The sequence below is a fragment of the Peromyscus californicus genome, unplaced genomic scaffold (genome assembly GCF_007827085.1).
Source record: "Peromyscus californicus insignis strain IS unplaced genomic scaffold, ASM782708v3 Scaffold_19__1_contigs__length_69161282, whole genome shotgun sequence".
Lineage (NCBI taxonomy): Eukaryota > Metazoa > Chordata > Mammalia > Rodentia > Cricetidae > Peromyscus > Peromyscus californicus.
The window spans coordinates 59,135,198-59,151,686 of NW_026294491.1; the positions used below are offsets into that span (position 1 = coordinate 59,135,198).

Genomic DNA, 16,489 nt, shown 5'->3' on the forward strand with positions numbered 1-16,489 from the left:
GCAATAGAGCGGGATTGTGTTCTCCTGTCCCTCTGAGAGGCAGAGACACAGCTTCAGAGGCTCCCATAGGATGCTGCATGGCTTGAATGTGAGTTCTGGAGCCTGTGACTTGGTTTCATGTCTACGCTGCTAGGCAGTGCTCTTGTGTAGTAACATGAGGTACAGTGGCTTCTTAGGACAAGGGCGTTTGCCACCTAAGCAGAGTCTCCGTGGATGGTGTGGCCCTCTTCCACCTTGTAGCCATATCTACACAGCCTCCAAGGTGTCTTCAGCAGAGAGAAGAACAAAGAGGAGCACACACACTGATTTCAAGGGCCGGAGCCACGAGGAGTTACATCACTCTACTCCACCCTGTTCCATTGGCTAGAATCTAGTCACATGACCAGAGTGTAACCCACCCCCTGGGAAATGTAGAAAAGCCCATGGATCCTTAGTCAGTATGCACATTTGCTGCTACAGGAAAATTTAAAACAGAACAGACAGAAAAACACTTCTCTAATTTTGATTCCCAAGCACTATGTGATATTTTGCCAGGCAACAAGAACACATTTCTGTTCAGCCCAAGGATGGACACCACAATAGACCATGAAATGACTCCACGCAAGTCCAGCTTGGCAAACCAATGCACTCATTAGGATGACTTAGGATTGTGGGCAACTCAAAGGTGAAGCCCAGCATGGAAACTGCTTATGAAATCACTGCATCCCTGAACTCCTGTACAACTTGAACCCAGCTCCACGGAGGAACTTCCCCTTCCCCGGGGAGCCTTAGAGAGGAGCTTTGTGGATCATGTGACTCCCTGAGCTTCTAGAATCTTATGTGATTCCCTCCATACTCCAGGAAGGGATGGTTTTTGTTTGGTGGAAATCGCTACACGCATCCAGATCTATAAATGGAGGCCCGTGATGGTGCTCTTACAGGGCTAGTGTAGACGACACTACTGCATAGCCCAGGGCTTTACAAGAAGAGCTCATTCAATGATAAATAGTGAGAAACCAGATTCATACCTGTTCCGTGGCTGTCTTGGGTACAATCCTAAGTGACCTTAGGTCTTACACCACCGATTGCAGGAGAGATGGATTTTAATGAAGAAGTTAGACTGCCAGATGTCAGGGCTCTTACTCTTTTTTTTTTTTCAAGACAGGGTTTCTCTGTGTAACCCTTGCTGTCCTGGAACTCACTTTGTAGACCAGGCTGGCCTCGAACTCACAGAGATTCACCTGCCTCTGCCTCCCAAGTGCTGGGATTAAAGGCATACGCCACCACCGCCCAGCCACAGGGCTCTTAATCTTAAAAAAGAATAGACATGACCACCAGGTGCTCAGTCAAGGGTCAGAATATTCAGAGCTGTTAACCAGCCTCTAGGTGAGGGCTTGGTGAAGTGAGGACGCAGGGATCATGGAGAAGAGGCACTCACCCATGTGTGAGTTCCAAAGTCTAGAGCCTCAGGACCCACTCCAAAGCCAGGCAGACACAGCAGCACCTTTGATACCAGCACTCAGGAAGCAGAGGTGGGGGTCCCCAGATCAAGCTGGCTCTTATTCATGTTAGGCACATGAGGCTTAGGACCACGCCCAGCACAGAGCTGCCACTCAGTGCAAGTAAGTTTTCCCTGTCATCAGAGCACCAAACTGGAAGGACACTGCTTTACAGTCACAAAACTAGCTTCTTATTGGTCCTTAACGATTCTCAGGTCCTTAAATGATCCTTTTCCTTGGGCCTCCAACAGCCTTTGCTATAAAATGGGAGCAGTGGGTCCTTCTACCTCTGCCTGGTCCTGAGGACTTTTCCAAGGGCAGTGTCTCTGACATTAAACCTGCCATGGCCCCAGGAGCAGGACAGTCCTAGTTAATGAGATCATCGAAGAACAAAGGAATGAAAGAACGATGACAAACGATTTGTGTGTGTTTGCACACACATGCAGGTGTATGCACACATGTGTGCATGTGTGTATGGAGGCCAAGGTCAATTTGAATGTCATCCCTCAAGCGCTACCTCCTCTCTTGTCTGGATCTCTCCTGGCTGACCAGAGATCTCCAGAGATCCCCGCCTCTCCAGCACTGGGATAACAAGCACGCTGCCACCCTCGCCTTCTGACATACATTCTGGGGGTCAAATTCAGGCCTTGATCTCGCTGTCTTTACTGACTGAACTATCTCCCCAACCCCACAGCAAATGATTTTTAAAAACTCCTTTGGTTGAAAATATAAAATCTCAACAAAAGAATTTTGCTTAATAAACAAAGCAACCAGAAGCATACGGTAAAACCGTTCACTCCAGATCACAAAGAGCTGCGCTTATTGTTAATGATAAGTGTCTACTTGTCTCCATCTCTGCCCACTTCTGACTGGCCATCTATGTAACGACTTTGTGAAAAGAATGGTTGGGTTTTGTGTTGTTCTTTATTAAAAATGAGCATCACCCGTGTGATGATGGTATTGGGTTGAGTCCAAGGATTCCCACACAGGTGAGCTTCCCTCCTTAGTCTGTCTCAATGCCAAGGACCCCAAGCCTGGCCCTATCTCTTGTATTTTTTTTTTAACTTCAAAATGAGAAGCAGTGTAAGGGATGGAGTGGGGGATCCTTGTAAATCTCCATGCACACTTGGAAAATCCAAGTGATAAAAAACACATGACCTTTGGGCAGAGACGGGTTAAGTTCTTATTACCACACACAGGTAATAAGCACCAGAACGGCATTTTAGAAGCACAAAGGGGACACTCTTCCTTTGGAGCAATGAGGTGGGCATCTGCTAGCTCTGGACAGCTAGAATGGCGGTGGTAGGCCTGACACCAGATGGGCATTTTCATGAGCTCGGGAGAAATAGCAGGGACCCTCACTGGACACAGAGGCCAGCCCTGCGTCTCTGTGTACCATTGGTGGTGGTTCCAGGAAGAGGCCTACGGATGCCATTCTGGTTCTTTGCCCAACAGGCTGAGTCACTCTGGTTGAGTCCCTCAGTACCTCACTGGCCTCTGACTTCCTTTACTATGACTGAGGGCTGAGTGCCCCCTCTTCCTGTAGGATGACTACAAAAATCCCAGAAGATGGTAGCTTTCAGCCAGGAAAGAGAATGCTGCCCCCTGCGATGCAAAAGAGACCCCTGTTCTCACAGTTTCATAGAACACCGTGCCTTCCCTTCCAGGTACCCCAAACTGGCTGCCAAACACCGGGAGTCCAATACTGCGGGCATCGACATCTTCTCCAAATTCTCAGCCTACATCAAAAACACCAAGCAGCAGAACAATGCGGGTGAGTGACCCTCCGGCCAGGGCCTGCTTCATGCCAAGTGGTGCATCTTTGGCTTGCTCATGGCCATGTCATACCACCAGGCCAGAGAAGCTTCTGGAACCAATGCTGCTTGTTATTTTCTCATCTGCACTCATCCTCCTGACTCAGAAGGGAGGGCCCAGAACTTGCTGCCTGCATTGTAGGAGAAACAAGAGCATGCTATTGCTGATTCAGAGGCAGGGGTGTAGCTCGCTTCGGAAACTACCTTATCACACAGCAGAAGGCATGGCCTGGAAGGCTTCTTGGTGCTCTGCGTTTTCCCCAGACATATGACTCCACCTGTGTTCACAATGGGACACAACTTTCCACTTCTTTATAGTCCCGGAAAAGCTTTTCTGGGGCTGACAGGAAACATGCGTCGGGCAATGAGGGTCAAAATTTGGTGAACCCTACAGACCTAATTCTCTTCGCAGTTATGAATGTGGGGAGTCTAGGGAAGGACTTTGGAAAGTCCCGCTCTCTCCTCCACACAGCCCTTCCTTCCTGGCATTGGCTGCAAATCTAGGACCTGCTTCCCCTGTGATGCCCTGTCAGAGGGATCTGAGTACACCACATTTAAGCTCGTGGAAATTTCAGTCCCTCATTCAGCAGTATTCTTTAAAGGTTTCTGAGGTGTCTGTGTGGGACCTGAAGAGTGGTTGTGAGATCCTTAAAGGAAAGAGGTAAAGAAGAGCATTCCCTTCACCATGGAGAGAGAGGGTGAGCTAGATCCCTGGGATCCAGTACCAACCCAAGCAAAGGAAACACCATAGGACACTTCATGAATGAAACAGTCAGTGATGCACAGTGGACCACAGGAATATACCGGGTGCTCTTGGAGTTCAAATCAGGGGGTGTCTCTGAGTACCCATGAGAGAAAAAAAATGGTATATAGCGAGAACAGAACCAGCACAGTAGGAAGGGGATACTCCTGCTACAGCTCCTGGGATCTTGGTTTGAATCTGGAGGTTCAAAGAGATTCATGACCGAGTTCAGGATGGGGGGAAGGCAGAGGAAGTCCAGGAAGGATTAATTGGCTCACAGTTTGAGAACACAGTCCACTGGCAGAAAGCCAAGATTGTCAGGTACCAGGTCGCTTTGTGCCCACAGCCTCTTGTACCTGTTGGTGTAGGAGGAAGGCTCCAAGTCACACACAGCCAAATTTGAAGACAGACGGCATAGTACAGCTTAATTAAAGGGAGTGGAAAGAGTTGATTCATGGGCTAGCAGGAGGAAAAACGTCCATGAAGGTGCCTGAAGTAGGAGTCCATCCTCTGAGGAAGTCTCTAGAAGGATTTCAACTAAAGCTAAGGTCAGAGTGTGCAGGAGGTCGGGAAGGTGGGAAAAGGCTAAGGCCAGACGTTGAGAAAAGAGGCCGGAACCTGCAGTGCTGGTCTGTGTGTCTTTGGTTTTCTCCCTTGGACAACGACAGCTGCTAGAAGGACATTTAGAAAGCACCATAAGAGAGAAATCTTTGGAGGACAGAAGACAGTATGTGGAAAATATTTTAAGCATACTTGGTAATCTTGCTTCATTACAGTTTGGATCCTTTAGTTCAAGCCCCCCCCAAAAGGTTACATGCACCTGTCCACCTGGACCCTCGTAATATGGCCTTATTTGGAAATGAGGTCTTTGTAGATGAGCTTAGCACAGGATCTCAAAATGAGTTCATCCTGCACTCATGAGTAAATCCAATGGCTGTTGTCCTCATATAAAGAGGACACAGAGATGAGGGGCAGAGGATCACATGAAGACAGAATCTGACAGTGGAGTCACGCAGCCACAGGCATTGCCATGGCCACAGCCACAGGTATAGCCACAGTCAAGGCCACAGCCACGGCCACAGGCACAGACAGAGACACAGCCAAGGCTTTCCAGAAACAGAAAGAGCAAAGGAAAGGTTGACATTTAATCTGGAATGTTCTGTCTTCCTGAACTGTGAGAGATATCCCATAATTTGAAGTCACCCAGCTGGTGGTCTTTTGTTGCTTTAAGTCCGAGGAGACTAACACAACCTGTGATAGGTATGTTCCGACTGCAGTGACAAACAGATGAGAGGATCGACTTTTAATGACGGGAGGGTGACGCTGACTCACAGTTTGAGGGTACAGTCTATCTCGGAAGGAAGGCATGGGGCAGGGACTCAAGGCCGTGTTCACAGTGTATCCACAGTCAGGAAGCAGGTGGAAGCCGATGTACTCGGCTTGTTTTCTCCTTTTATCCAGTTCATTAAATCCAGGACCCGGCCCAGGGGATGGCGCCACCCATGTCAGGGTGGACCTTCCTTCCTCCCAAAACCTCTATGGAAATACCCTCGTAGACACACCCAGAGGTCTGTTTCCTAGGTGATTCTAAATCTAGTGAAGTTGTCCATCAAGATTAAGTATCAGAGCCCTCTGAGCTTCCTGGAAAAGAACAGTTATTGACACTTTGCTGGCCCAGGGCCCAGAGGCCAAGGAGAGGACCAGGGACTTCCCTCTTCCCCTAGGCAGGCTGTCTCTTGAATTCTGTTTCTTCAGACTGTACATCTAGTGTCTTTTCATCTCAACCACAAATATCCTCCTCCATCCTTGTCAGAGCGCCCTCAGAAAGATTATCTCATTTGAATCTTCCAGACTTTTTAAATTATAAATGGTATTTACATATTATCCACATTTACAGTTCTGTTATGCCCAAAGCCAAAGCAACAGTTTCCACAGAATACCGCGTGTCAATTTCCTACGAACTCAATACTCTCCAATTTTCCTTGTTTCTCTTCTTCAGTTTCACCCTGGTTTTCCCCATAATGGGCTTTGCCCTTCTGACTCCTTTCCTAACACTCATTGGCACATTTCAAAGCTCAGACATGTCTGCTTTCTCAATAGCTGTCCCCCACACACTCTGTTTGCCCCAGCCCCACACTGAGGTCACCCAGGCTTGTAACTACCCATTGCCCCACACTCCCTTTCACTTTTCCTTCCTCCTGTCCCATACCCAGTTTTGGTAAAGCAGGATCCTAAAGTCCTTAGGCTCAGCCAGCCAGGGACCCACGCTTCTGCAGACCTGCCTTCCTCGTAGAGATAGCCTCGCTCCGCAAGAGAGCCCAGAGCCACACTCTCAAGTCAGAGCCAGCTCTGCGCTCATAGTCCACATGCTCCAGGAGACAGACCATGGCTCTCTCCATCTTCTTGGGACTCCAGGTTGGAAGATCTAGGCTTTCTGAAATCCATCATTTTGCCCTCTTTCTCACTGGCTCCTCAGTTAAGCATCTGTGTTTCCAATATCTTACTTCAGATGGTAGGCACCTCTTCTTAATTCACTATGTCATTTCTCTGAAAAAAAATTTTCAGTTTTTCAATATTTTTTAACTTTGTGTACTTGTGTGTCAAGTTACACATGTGTGGTGGAAAAGTGTGCGTATGCACACGTGTGTACATGTATGTGGAGGCCAGATGTCATTCTTCAGATGGTGTCCCCCTTATTTCTTGTTAAGGCTCCCTTTCTTGCTGGTTGGTTATCTCACTCACTGATTAGTTGGGAATGCTGTCCATTGAGCTCCAGGAATACATTTGGCTTCTAAGTGAGACCACGCCACTCCAAGCCACCGTGTCCACTACTGGGGATCAAACGGAAGTCCTCATTATTATGCAGGAAACACTTTCCCAGCAGAGCTACCTCTTTTTCCAGCCCCCTCTCTTCTCTCTTGAGTGGAGCCCTCTCTCCATCCTTCCCCTGGACACACTGTCGATGGTCGTAATCTAGTCCTGCCCCGTCACCCAGAAAGCTCAAGAAAGACCAACACTGCAAATACCATCCAACAGGGTGGATCACCCCTCTACTTGCTCACTGGCTTTCATAGCTCCCATTCCAAATCTCCCAACTGCTGCAAGCCAGACCTCATCCGTGGGAAACACTCCCAGCTGGTACTCAAGAGTGTCCGCCATTAATTTGTATATTCACCCTTTCAGTTAGCCAGCCAACAAAATTCCGTGGAGACTGGGGAAACGGCTCAGGGAGGAAGAGGGCTTGCTCTACAAGCATTCGGACCTGGGTTCAAATCCTCGGCACCCATGTAAAAAGCTGAGCATGGCTGCATCATGTGGCTGTAACCCCAGCTTTGGGGAGCAGAGATAGGCCTCCGTAGAGCTTCTTGGCCAGCCAGCCTAGTGGAAAAGGTGAACTTCCAGGTCAGCAAGAGACTCTGCCTCAAGTCAATAAAGTGGAAGGCAATAGAGGAAGACACCCTGTTCTGGCCTACACACACACTCATGTGCAAACAATAGACACACACACTCATGTGCAAACAATAGACACACACACTCATGTGCAAACAATAGACACACAGACACACAGACACACAGACACACACACACACACACACACACACACACACACACACACACACACAGCACCTACTCTGAACTCTTTTGAAACAGCATGTCTTATGAGGCAGACAGTGAACTAAGTTCTGAAGCTCCCAAGAGAAGCAGGTGAGAGCCTTTGCTCTTAGTGAACTGGCTGTCTCCAGGAGCTAGAAGTCAGGCAGATGCGGGCTTACTGACCTGGGTTTGAACTGCAGAACCAGCTGAACAAATGTGCCTGAAAGACGTGTTCTCTCCAAGGCTGTCTCTGAAACTATGATATGAACTCACTAATACTTCTGACGTGCATGGCCGTGGTTTTTGTGGCGGGTTCATGTGTCTCTTAAGTCAAAGCATATACACACCTTGGCACCGTGCCTGGCATCTAGGGCGTGCCCACTGCATGCTAATCGTAATCACTGTGGTTGGAAACCTAAGACAGCCCTGCTTCTGCCTTCGCTCTTCCTTCCTACCCACCCCCAACCAGCGTCTGCAGGCCTCTCACCCACTGGTTTTTCTCTGCTTTTTAAACTTCATCTCTCCCTTTCTTTTTTAATTTCTGAAAGCATTATGTGCTGCAGTGTGGGTGTCGAGGTCAGAGGACAACTCCGTGGGGTTGCTTCCCTTCTTCCACCTGTGCACTGGGTCTGGGGATTGAACTCAGGTCTCCAGGCTTGCCGGGCAGGTGCTCTTACCTACTCACTGAGCCAGGGCACTGGCCTTGTTCCTCTCCTTAAGAACTTTTAAAATTCTGTGGTGTGTATGTGCAAGGGCCCCCGGAAGCCAGGTGGCTTGGCGCTTGTTACAGATCACCCACAGGATGCTGGGAACAGAACCCGAGTCCTCTGAAAAGACTGGGAGTGCTCTTATCCCGCTCTTTGCATCTGAGTTATCCCTGCAGCTCCCCTGCCTTCCCCTTTCCTGAAGGTTCTCACTGTTCCCCAAATGTATGCACCTCAGATTGCCACTGGCATGGTCCCGATCTCACACCCTCAACCTCCTAGTGTGTTTTGTGCTTAGTTTGGGGGCCTGCTATGGCACTGGTCCCCTGTCCCTGTCATTGCTGCATCCAGATCCCCTTGGCCTTCTGTGACCAGATTCTGCCTCCAACCTATCCCAACCCTTCCTTCATGTTCTCTTCAAGCCTCGCAAGTGGCCTGGATTTTTTTTTTTTAATGAATAGATCATGAGATTCTACATTCAGTCAAGTGTACATAAGCAGATTGCTTTGTTTTCTGTCTCTGAGGCCATACCCTCAACCCCCCTCCGCCAACACCCCCTCACCACCTGGCTTCACCACAGGAGCTGAGTGACATCCGAGTGTGAATTGTGGCATCTAGATGCTCCGTCATATCCTGACAGTGCTGCATCGTGACATCATAAAGCCTGATTGCGTCATCCCATTTCTCCATTGTGATCCCTACACAAACACTGTTTCTCCGAGTGCAGAACCCATGAGCTGTGAGGGTCAGCTCCTCACCACCACCTGGGTGCCGCTGTGAACAACCCTTGTCTCCCACCTCTGCTCCATGAACCCTCCTTGGAGATGCTGCCGGGCCATAGGGAACCCCAGATGAGCCAAGATGGGGGACAGGGTTAGTAGTCCCAACAACCCTGCCTGTCCCCACTGCAAAGCATGTGTTCTGTTGTGGGTTCCCTTCTTCCCTGGAGGGGATTCTTTTATACTCTCCCTCAGCACATCCCTCCTCCACTCTCTGTCATCTCCCAAGACACTCCAGGCTTCTCCCTCTGAACACTCATCTCACAAATTGCCATCAGAACGGAGCTGAAAATCTCTGCCAAATCACTGGGTCTTCACAAATTCCTCTTAGCTACTTACCATAATTTAGGCATAGCATACTGCATTTTACTTCATTTTCACAACCTCTCTTTCCCTTACACTTCAATCCTATCAGTTCCTGGGGCACATTTCATGTCTTCTACCATATGGCGCATTCCAGGCAATTAGCAAGGGATGGAATGCACATGTTTAATTCTCTATTCTTATTAACTCATTTGAGAGTCCCTTTTTATTTCTTCCAACCCTATCGCGTTTCCCTCAGATACAGTTAACATTCCTGCCCAGAATTACCATCCTCGTTTTGGGAAAGAGTGTCAGATTCTCTGTGTTTTCTTTTTAGCTGGCGAGGCATGGGCCATGTGTATGCATTGGGCTAAGACAAAGATCTGGTGTTTTATTTCCCTGGGTTCACATTCACCATCTTCGGTTCCCAGTCTTTGTGGACCTGCCACAAAAATGGGAGAGCCAGCCAAGAGCCTAAAGGTCCCACTTCTGGGGTGAGAGGGCACTCTCTTTTCCTCCTCTAGGGCTAAAAGGTCCCAGTGGTAGCCTCTGAGTGTGGACTTTATAAACCATCTACAGCCACGGTGCTTTATCCCACTGGGCTCCTCAGACTGTCTGATCACACATCTCTGGGATGACTGTGTGCTCCCCAATTTCAATACCCCCTTCTCTTCCTTGTTCCAGTCTCCATTTCTCTCTCGTTTCTGCTCCTGTGTTCCTCCGTCTCGGGGGCCTTCTTTTCTATTTTAAATGGATAATAAATTTGTTCTAGGAGGCCTGTTAGCCCCTCATAGCAAAGCATCATCCACTAGAAAGAAAGGTGAGAGAGAGAAGCAGAGGTGGACTATAGAATGGAGCTTGGTGTGTGTGTGTGTGTGTGTGTGTGTGTGTGTGTGTGTGTGTGTGTGTGTGTGTGTGTGTGTAAGCCAGGACCAGCACCCAGGACTGCTTGCCTGACAGGCATGGTGAGCCACCAGCCTGGCTCAAAACCTCCAAGCAGATGAAGCCAAACAAGGCTTCTGGTCAGCGCAACCTGGTTCCCCTGCAGATAAAAACAAGCCAGGCCCCCGAAGAATAACAGCTCCTCCTGACTTGAGCTGCAGACACCAGGGGCTGCTGTTTCCATTTTCTTTGGCTCTGTCTTCTGTGCTTTGCCTTCCTGACCGGCGACTCCAGGCCAGGCTAGCTCACACTTTCTGTGTTGTCTCTCCATGCAGGCCCCGGCCCCGGCCTTTGGGCCGCACCCTCCCCACCTCTCCTCCTCGCTTGTGTTCTCTCCACAGCCTGACCTGATTTGCTTCTTTTTGTTCTTGTTTCTGTGGACATCCCATGAGGCTTTGCTACAACCGCAGACCTGTGTCATTCGTTTTCCTGGCTCTTTCTGTGCAGGATGCATACCCAGCAACCTGCCTGTGGTCTATTTGTTTATTTTTTATTTTTTTGAGACAGGGTCTTGCTCTATATGCAGCATAAGCTAATTTGGAGTTTAAGAGCAATCATCCAGTCTCAGCTTCCCAAGAGCCTGGAGGGATTACAGACATGAGCCACTATTAGCTCCTGTCTTAGTTCGGGTTTCTATTGCTGTGAAGAGACACCCTGACCACAGCAACTCTTATAAAGAAAAACACTTAATTGGGGCTGACTTATAGTTCAGAGGTTTAGTCCATTATTGTCATGGTAGGAAGCATGGCGGCCTGTAGGCAGACATGGTGCTGGGAGAAGGAGCTGAGAGTTGTACATCTTGACCCATAGGCAGCAGAAAGAAGACTGTGTACCACATTGAGAGCAGCTTGAACATATAAAGCCTCAAAGCTCACCTCCACAGTGATATACTTCCTCCAACAGGGCAACACCTACTCCAACAAGGCCACACCCTATGGGCCAAGCCCTCTAGCACATGAGTCTGTGGGGGCCATTCCTATTTAAACCACCAGAGCTCCTAAGGTGGATTTGCAGATGTGTGTCCATTTCTTAAGGTCACAGCTGCTTGCACAGGGACAGCACTGCTTACAATGAGCCAGGCCCTCCTCCACCTGCTAGCAATCAAGAAAACGTCCCACAGACATGCGCAAAAGTGAGTCTGATAGCAGACTTGGTTATGGTTTCCTCTTTCCAGGTATCTCTAGTTTTTGTCAAGTTGATGAAAATCCAACCAACACATCCTGTATTCATTAAAACCATAAAGACCATGTTTTCCAAATTGAAGACCAGATGTTTACATATGGCCTTCATTGAAAACAAAGTGATAAGAAATAGGCATGAACATATTAAGTTCTGGAACCATGTCTCCCCACCATGAGAAGCACTTGGTTGAAGCTATGTAGGTGGGTATACCATGATACTGAAACCCACCCAGGAAGCGTTTGCTTCAGGTCTATTTATTTAAATGGCCTCTGAACAGCTGCAGATCATGATGTCAAAATGTGGGCAATTGCATCATCCTAGATCCCACCAATGTGGAAACCGATTCCTACCTTTACTGAGGCTGTTCTGTGAGATGTGTTATCCTTCCTACTGTTTGCCACTGAGCTCCCCTGTGGGGAAGGAGGAGGTCCAGGTCAACACTGCCTCATTCCTCAGGAATGGCTGCACTGGCCCCTCCTGTGTGCAATAATGATCTGTCCGCCCCATCCTGTGTCCTCTGGCCTGGAATCATGCAGCACACTTGTCTTAGGTCAGAGGCTGATGAGATCTTTCTGTGAAGGGTCAGATAGGAAATATTGTGGATTTGGCAAACTGCACTTGCTCACTCTGCTCTGCTTGCTAAGGCCCTTGGAATCTTCAGGCCCCCCAGACAATCCATAAACAAGCGTGTGTTGCTACGTCAAGTGACCTTCGTCTGTGGATCCTGAAATACTAACTTCACACCCTTTCCCATGCCATGAAATATTATTCTTTTCACTCCCCCAACCCTGCAATTATGTAAATGTAAAAACCAACTTTAGCACAAGGACAGCATACATATGGGTCTGGTGTGGAGTGTGTCCATTTCTGTCTCAGCAGTCTCCGGTTACAGCAGCATGTTCTCTTGATTTTCCTGCGTCCAGCCCTGTCTGGGAGGAGATTAAATGCCTTCTCCCGTAGCAGTGCTGTGTCAATCAAACATCTGCACACACACACACACACACACACACACACACACACACACACACACACACACGGAGCTCTTGGATCCAGATTAAATGCCTTCTCCCGTAGCAGTGCTGTGTCAATCAAACATCTGCACACACACACACACACACACACACACACACACACACACACACACACACACACACACACACACACACACATGGAGCTCTTGGATCCCAGCACCTAACTGCGGCAGCCATCACAATGGTTTCCGTTGCTGCCCTGTGTGGCCATCTCCCCCTGATAGAGAGGCATGTGCTGCCCTCTTCTGGCAGATAGAGAAATCAGTCCCAGAGAAGCCTGAAGTCCTGAAGATTTCCAAAGACCTAGAGTCTGTCTTGACTTGGGCGTTCCAAAACACGCCGGGTCTTCGAGCCACCTTCTACAATCTGTGCCCCATGCTAAGGGAAGGATGTACCTACGAGGCCTGACACACCCCTAGAAACCCCTGGCAAGCTGCACCCCGAATCCTCTCCCACTTCAGCACCACGAGTCTGAACCTTTTACAAAGGTCTTTAACCTGAAACAGAGAAGTGTTGGGAAAGATTTGAGCAGCCTGGGAGGGCTATTAGTGTAGAACTAACGAGCTCCTATTATTAAAGAGGGTATGCCTGCCCCAGAGTGTCATGAAAACCCACTGCTGTTGGGGACAGAGGCCAGCTTGACTTACTCTCCCCCTCCCCGGATTCCCAGGAAGTGGTGTGTGTGTGTGTGTGTGTGTGTGTGTGTGTGTGTGTGTGTGTGTGTGTGTGCGCGCGCATGTGTTCAGTATTCCAAAAGCAAGGTGCGTAGTATCTTCTCTCCCTCCCCTCAGCACCCCCTCCTACCCTGGGTCCTGTATAGAAGCCTGGCTTTTCTCAGCCGCTGTGACCAGTCCGCACTCAGTTAGCCTCCTAATTTCCAGGGCCTAGTGAAGAGGCAAAGGAGACAATTAGAGAGCGGGAATAGAAGCACAGTGGCCCTACAGCTTTCTCAGGGCCAGGCAGGGTTGGAGACTGTGTCCATTCCATTGGGAATATTCACTGCTTCCTCTGGATATCAAGACTTAGTACCCACTTAGAACAACCGACTCCAGCCTGAGAGAAGCCCTGAGCGGACACTGCGGTGGGCTGCCATCAGGCTGTTATCTTTGGGTTTCTGGGTGGCCAGACCTTCCATAGAAAGCAATCAAAGTTCTCCTTCCAAAACGCCTCTACCACAAAAGGGGCCCTCCAGGCTGCCTGTCCCTGGATTCCCCGCCTGCCACTTGCCAGCTCGGCGGGTATTTTGTTGGTTGGTTGGGTTGAAGTTGTGCTTTGATTAGCATTCTTGCAAGGAAAAACAAACAACCGAGCACTGTGGGCCCACCTCCAGGATCTGGCAGGCCCCACACCTAGACTTTTCTTCTGTGCAGGGTCTTTGAGGCTGAGAGCTAGAGAGGCCGTGACTTCCTGTGGCACCTCCCAGGAGCTGCCCAGGGGATCCCTCCAGAGGGTCTTTGGTTTGGATCCTTATTGAGGAGGCTTCTGTGATTTTAATTTTAACAAAGTTTGTTCCGGAAACAAATGAATCCTTGGGTAGTCGTGAGGAAGGTGGTCGGCGGTGGTGTGAGGGTGTTGAATGGGGCTGGCTCTGGTGGGAGGAGGGGGAGGAGGGGTGGGTCCTGCGTGGGTGGGCTCATTCATTAGTGAGCATTTGCTGTGTGGGCTCCTGGACTAGAGTAGAGTGGAGACCACCAACACCATTCGTGTGGAGGAATTTCCCGCTGTCTGGCAGAGTGAGTTCTCCCGGCCTAGTCTGGCCTCACATCAAGACCTAGGGGGAAAGGGGGCACTAGACGAATGATTTACACAAAACTTGTATGTTCCTTTACCTGTGGCTACTGGTACCTCGTCCTGTGTGACAGATGTCTTAAATTTGTGCAGTCTACCAATAAGTTTCTCTAATCTCTCTCCCTCACTACACACACACACACACACACACACACACACACACACACACACACACACACACACACAATTTGTGGTCTGTGTTCTGATGGTTTTATGTGCCTGCAGAGGCCTCACATGCCTCTGTAAATAATCATATCAATTAAATCTCAATGAAATGAAGGCAAGCTATGCCTCCGTTCGCTTACATTCAGGACGATGCAACGCAGTTTGGCTGTGGAGCACAGTGGTTCTGCATGGGTGCGAGTGTCAACGTTTCCAGGGTGCACATCGTTTTGGAAAATCTTAGTTGATTTTTATGGTGTCTGTGTCCATGAGCCCTTATCCATGATCAGGAGATAGTGTTCTGGAAAGATTCCGTTAAGTCTCCATAGAGGGGGGCTCCGAGGAAGTTAACATGAGGAATGAATTCTCCCCTTTATTGGAAAAGCTGTGACTGAAAATAACAAGATGTGCAAGCCTGGTGGACTGTTGAGACTATCAGGCAACATCCCAGCTTGTAGTGAGTCTTTCCTGTTGGACTTTCTTTGGACCACTAGCCCCCAAATAATAACACAGAGACTTATAATTATTATTATTATTTTATTATGTTATTTTCTACATTATATATTATATTTTATATACATGTAATATAATTATTATTCACTTACTATGATTAATTATGAAAACTTGGCCTTAGCTTAGGCTTGTTCCCAATTAGCTCTTAAAACTTAAATTAACCCATTTCTTTTAAACTATGTTCTGCCGCGTGGCTCTTAACCTCTCCTCCATTCTGTATATCAGTCAGACTCCCTCCATGTCTGGCTGTCAGATCCTGCGTCTCTTCTTCCCAGACTTCCTCTCTCTGTCCAGAAGTCCCGCCTAGCCATGCCTGCCTAGCTATTGGCCATTCAACTCTTTATTAAACCAATCAGGTGCCTTAGGCAGGTGAGACAAGACATAGACACATCTTTACACGGTGTAAACAAATTTCCCGAAACACCAGCTGATAAACCCTCACTGTCAACTTTGTCCCCACCCTGCACAGATTGGATAGGGGACACTCTGAGGCCTGAAGACATGCTCGGCCAACTGGGGTAGGAGAATCTGGGACATTTTAGGAAGTCATTTCTGTTAGTTAATTTTCTCTCTCATCGCTGGGACAAAAACCTTCCCGAGGAAGGAAGCATTTATTTTAACTCGCAATCTAATAGCATAGTCTGTCACAGCAGCTGTGCCGGTCAGTCCCCTGTTGCTGTGATAAAACGCCGTGGACCAAAACCAGGTTAAGAAAGAGAGCGTGTATTCAGCCTACGGTACCAAAGGGAGAGAGCCCATCATGGCGAGGAAAACGTGGCAGCAGGAGCAGGAGACAAAAGGATCGAATTTCATCTACACACAGGAAGCAGAGTCCAAAGAGGAAGCGAGGAGAGGCTGTAGCCCTCAAAGCCCATGCCCACGGACGTCCTGCCTCTAGCAGCCTCTGCCTTCTAGAGGTTCCGTAACTCCCCACACAGCTCCATCTGGGGACATTTCTAACTCAAACCAGCACAGCAGGGACAGCATGGTGGCAGTGCGTTGGAACAGCTGGTCACATTGTATGTGCAGTCTGTAAGTCGTGAGAGATGAGCAAAGGGTATGTTCAGCTCACTTTCTCATGGTTATTCAGTCTGGTATCTCAGCCCACAGTCTGGCAGAACCCACATTCAGAGTGAGTCCCAAACACAAAGCGTCAAGTCTCTCCCTGTGTCCTGCTGCAGCCCATGCTCAGCCCTGAGTGGATGAATCCTCAGGGCTGAAAAGGAGCTCTTAAAACATTACTTCTCTTAATTTTTGAGGTTATAATTCCTCCTTCCCTTTCCTCCCTTCAATCCCTCCCATGCATCTTTGCTCTTTTTTACATTCACGGTCTCTTCTTTCAATTATTGCTGTTATAAGCATATACGTATATGTATGTACATATGCTTCTAAAGATAACCTGTTCAGTCTGTATGTTACTCGGATGCATGTATGTTTTCAGGGCTGACCATTTGGTA

General features: G+C 48.6%; 1 protein-coding gene across 2 annotated transcripts in view; it reads left to right on the forward strand.

Moving 5' to 3' along the window:
- The window catches only part of Clic5 (chloride intracellular channel 5), a 151,536-nt gene that overhangs the window by 115,981 nt on the left and 19,066 nt on the right, over window positions 1-16,489 (forward strand). For both annotated transcript variants that reach the window (XM_052745402.1, XM_052745403.1), the window contains exon 4: window positions 3,146-3,252. In XM_052745402.1, the coding sequence (XP_052601362.1) occupies window positions 3,146-3,252 (107 nt within the window). The remainder of the gene's footprint in view (window positions 1-3,145; window positions 3,253-16,489) is intronic.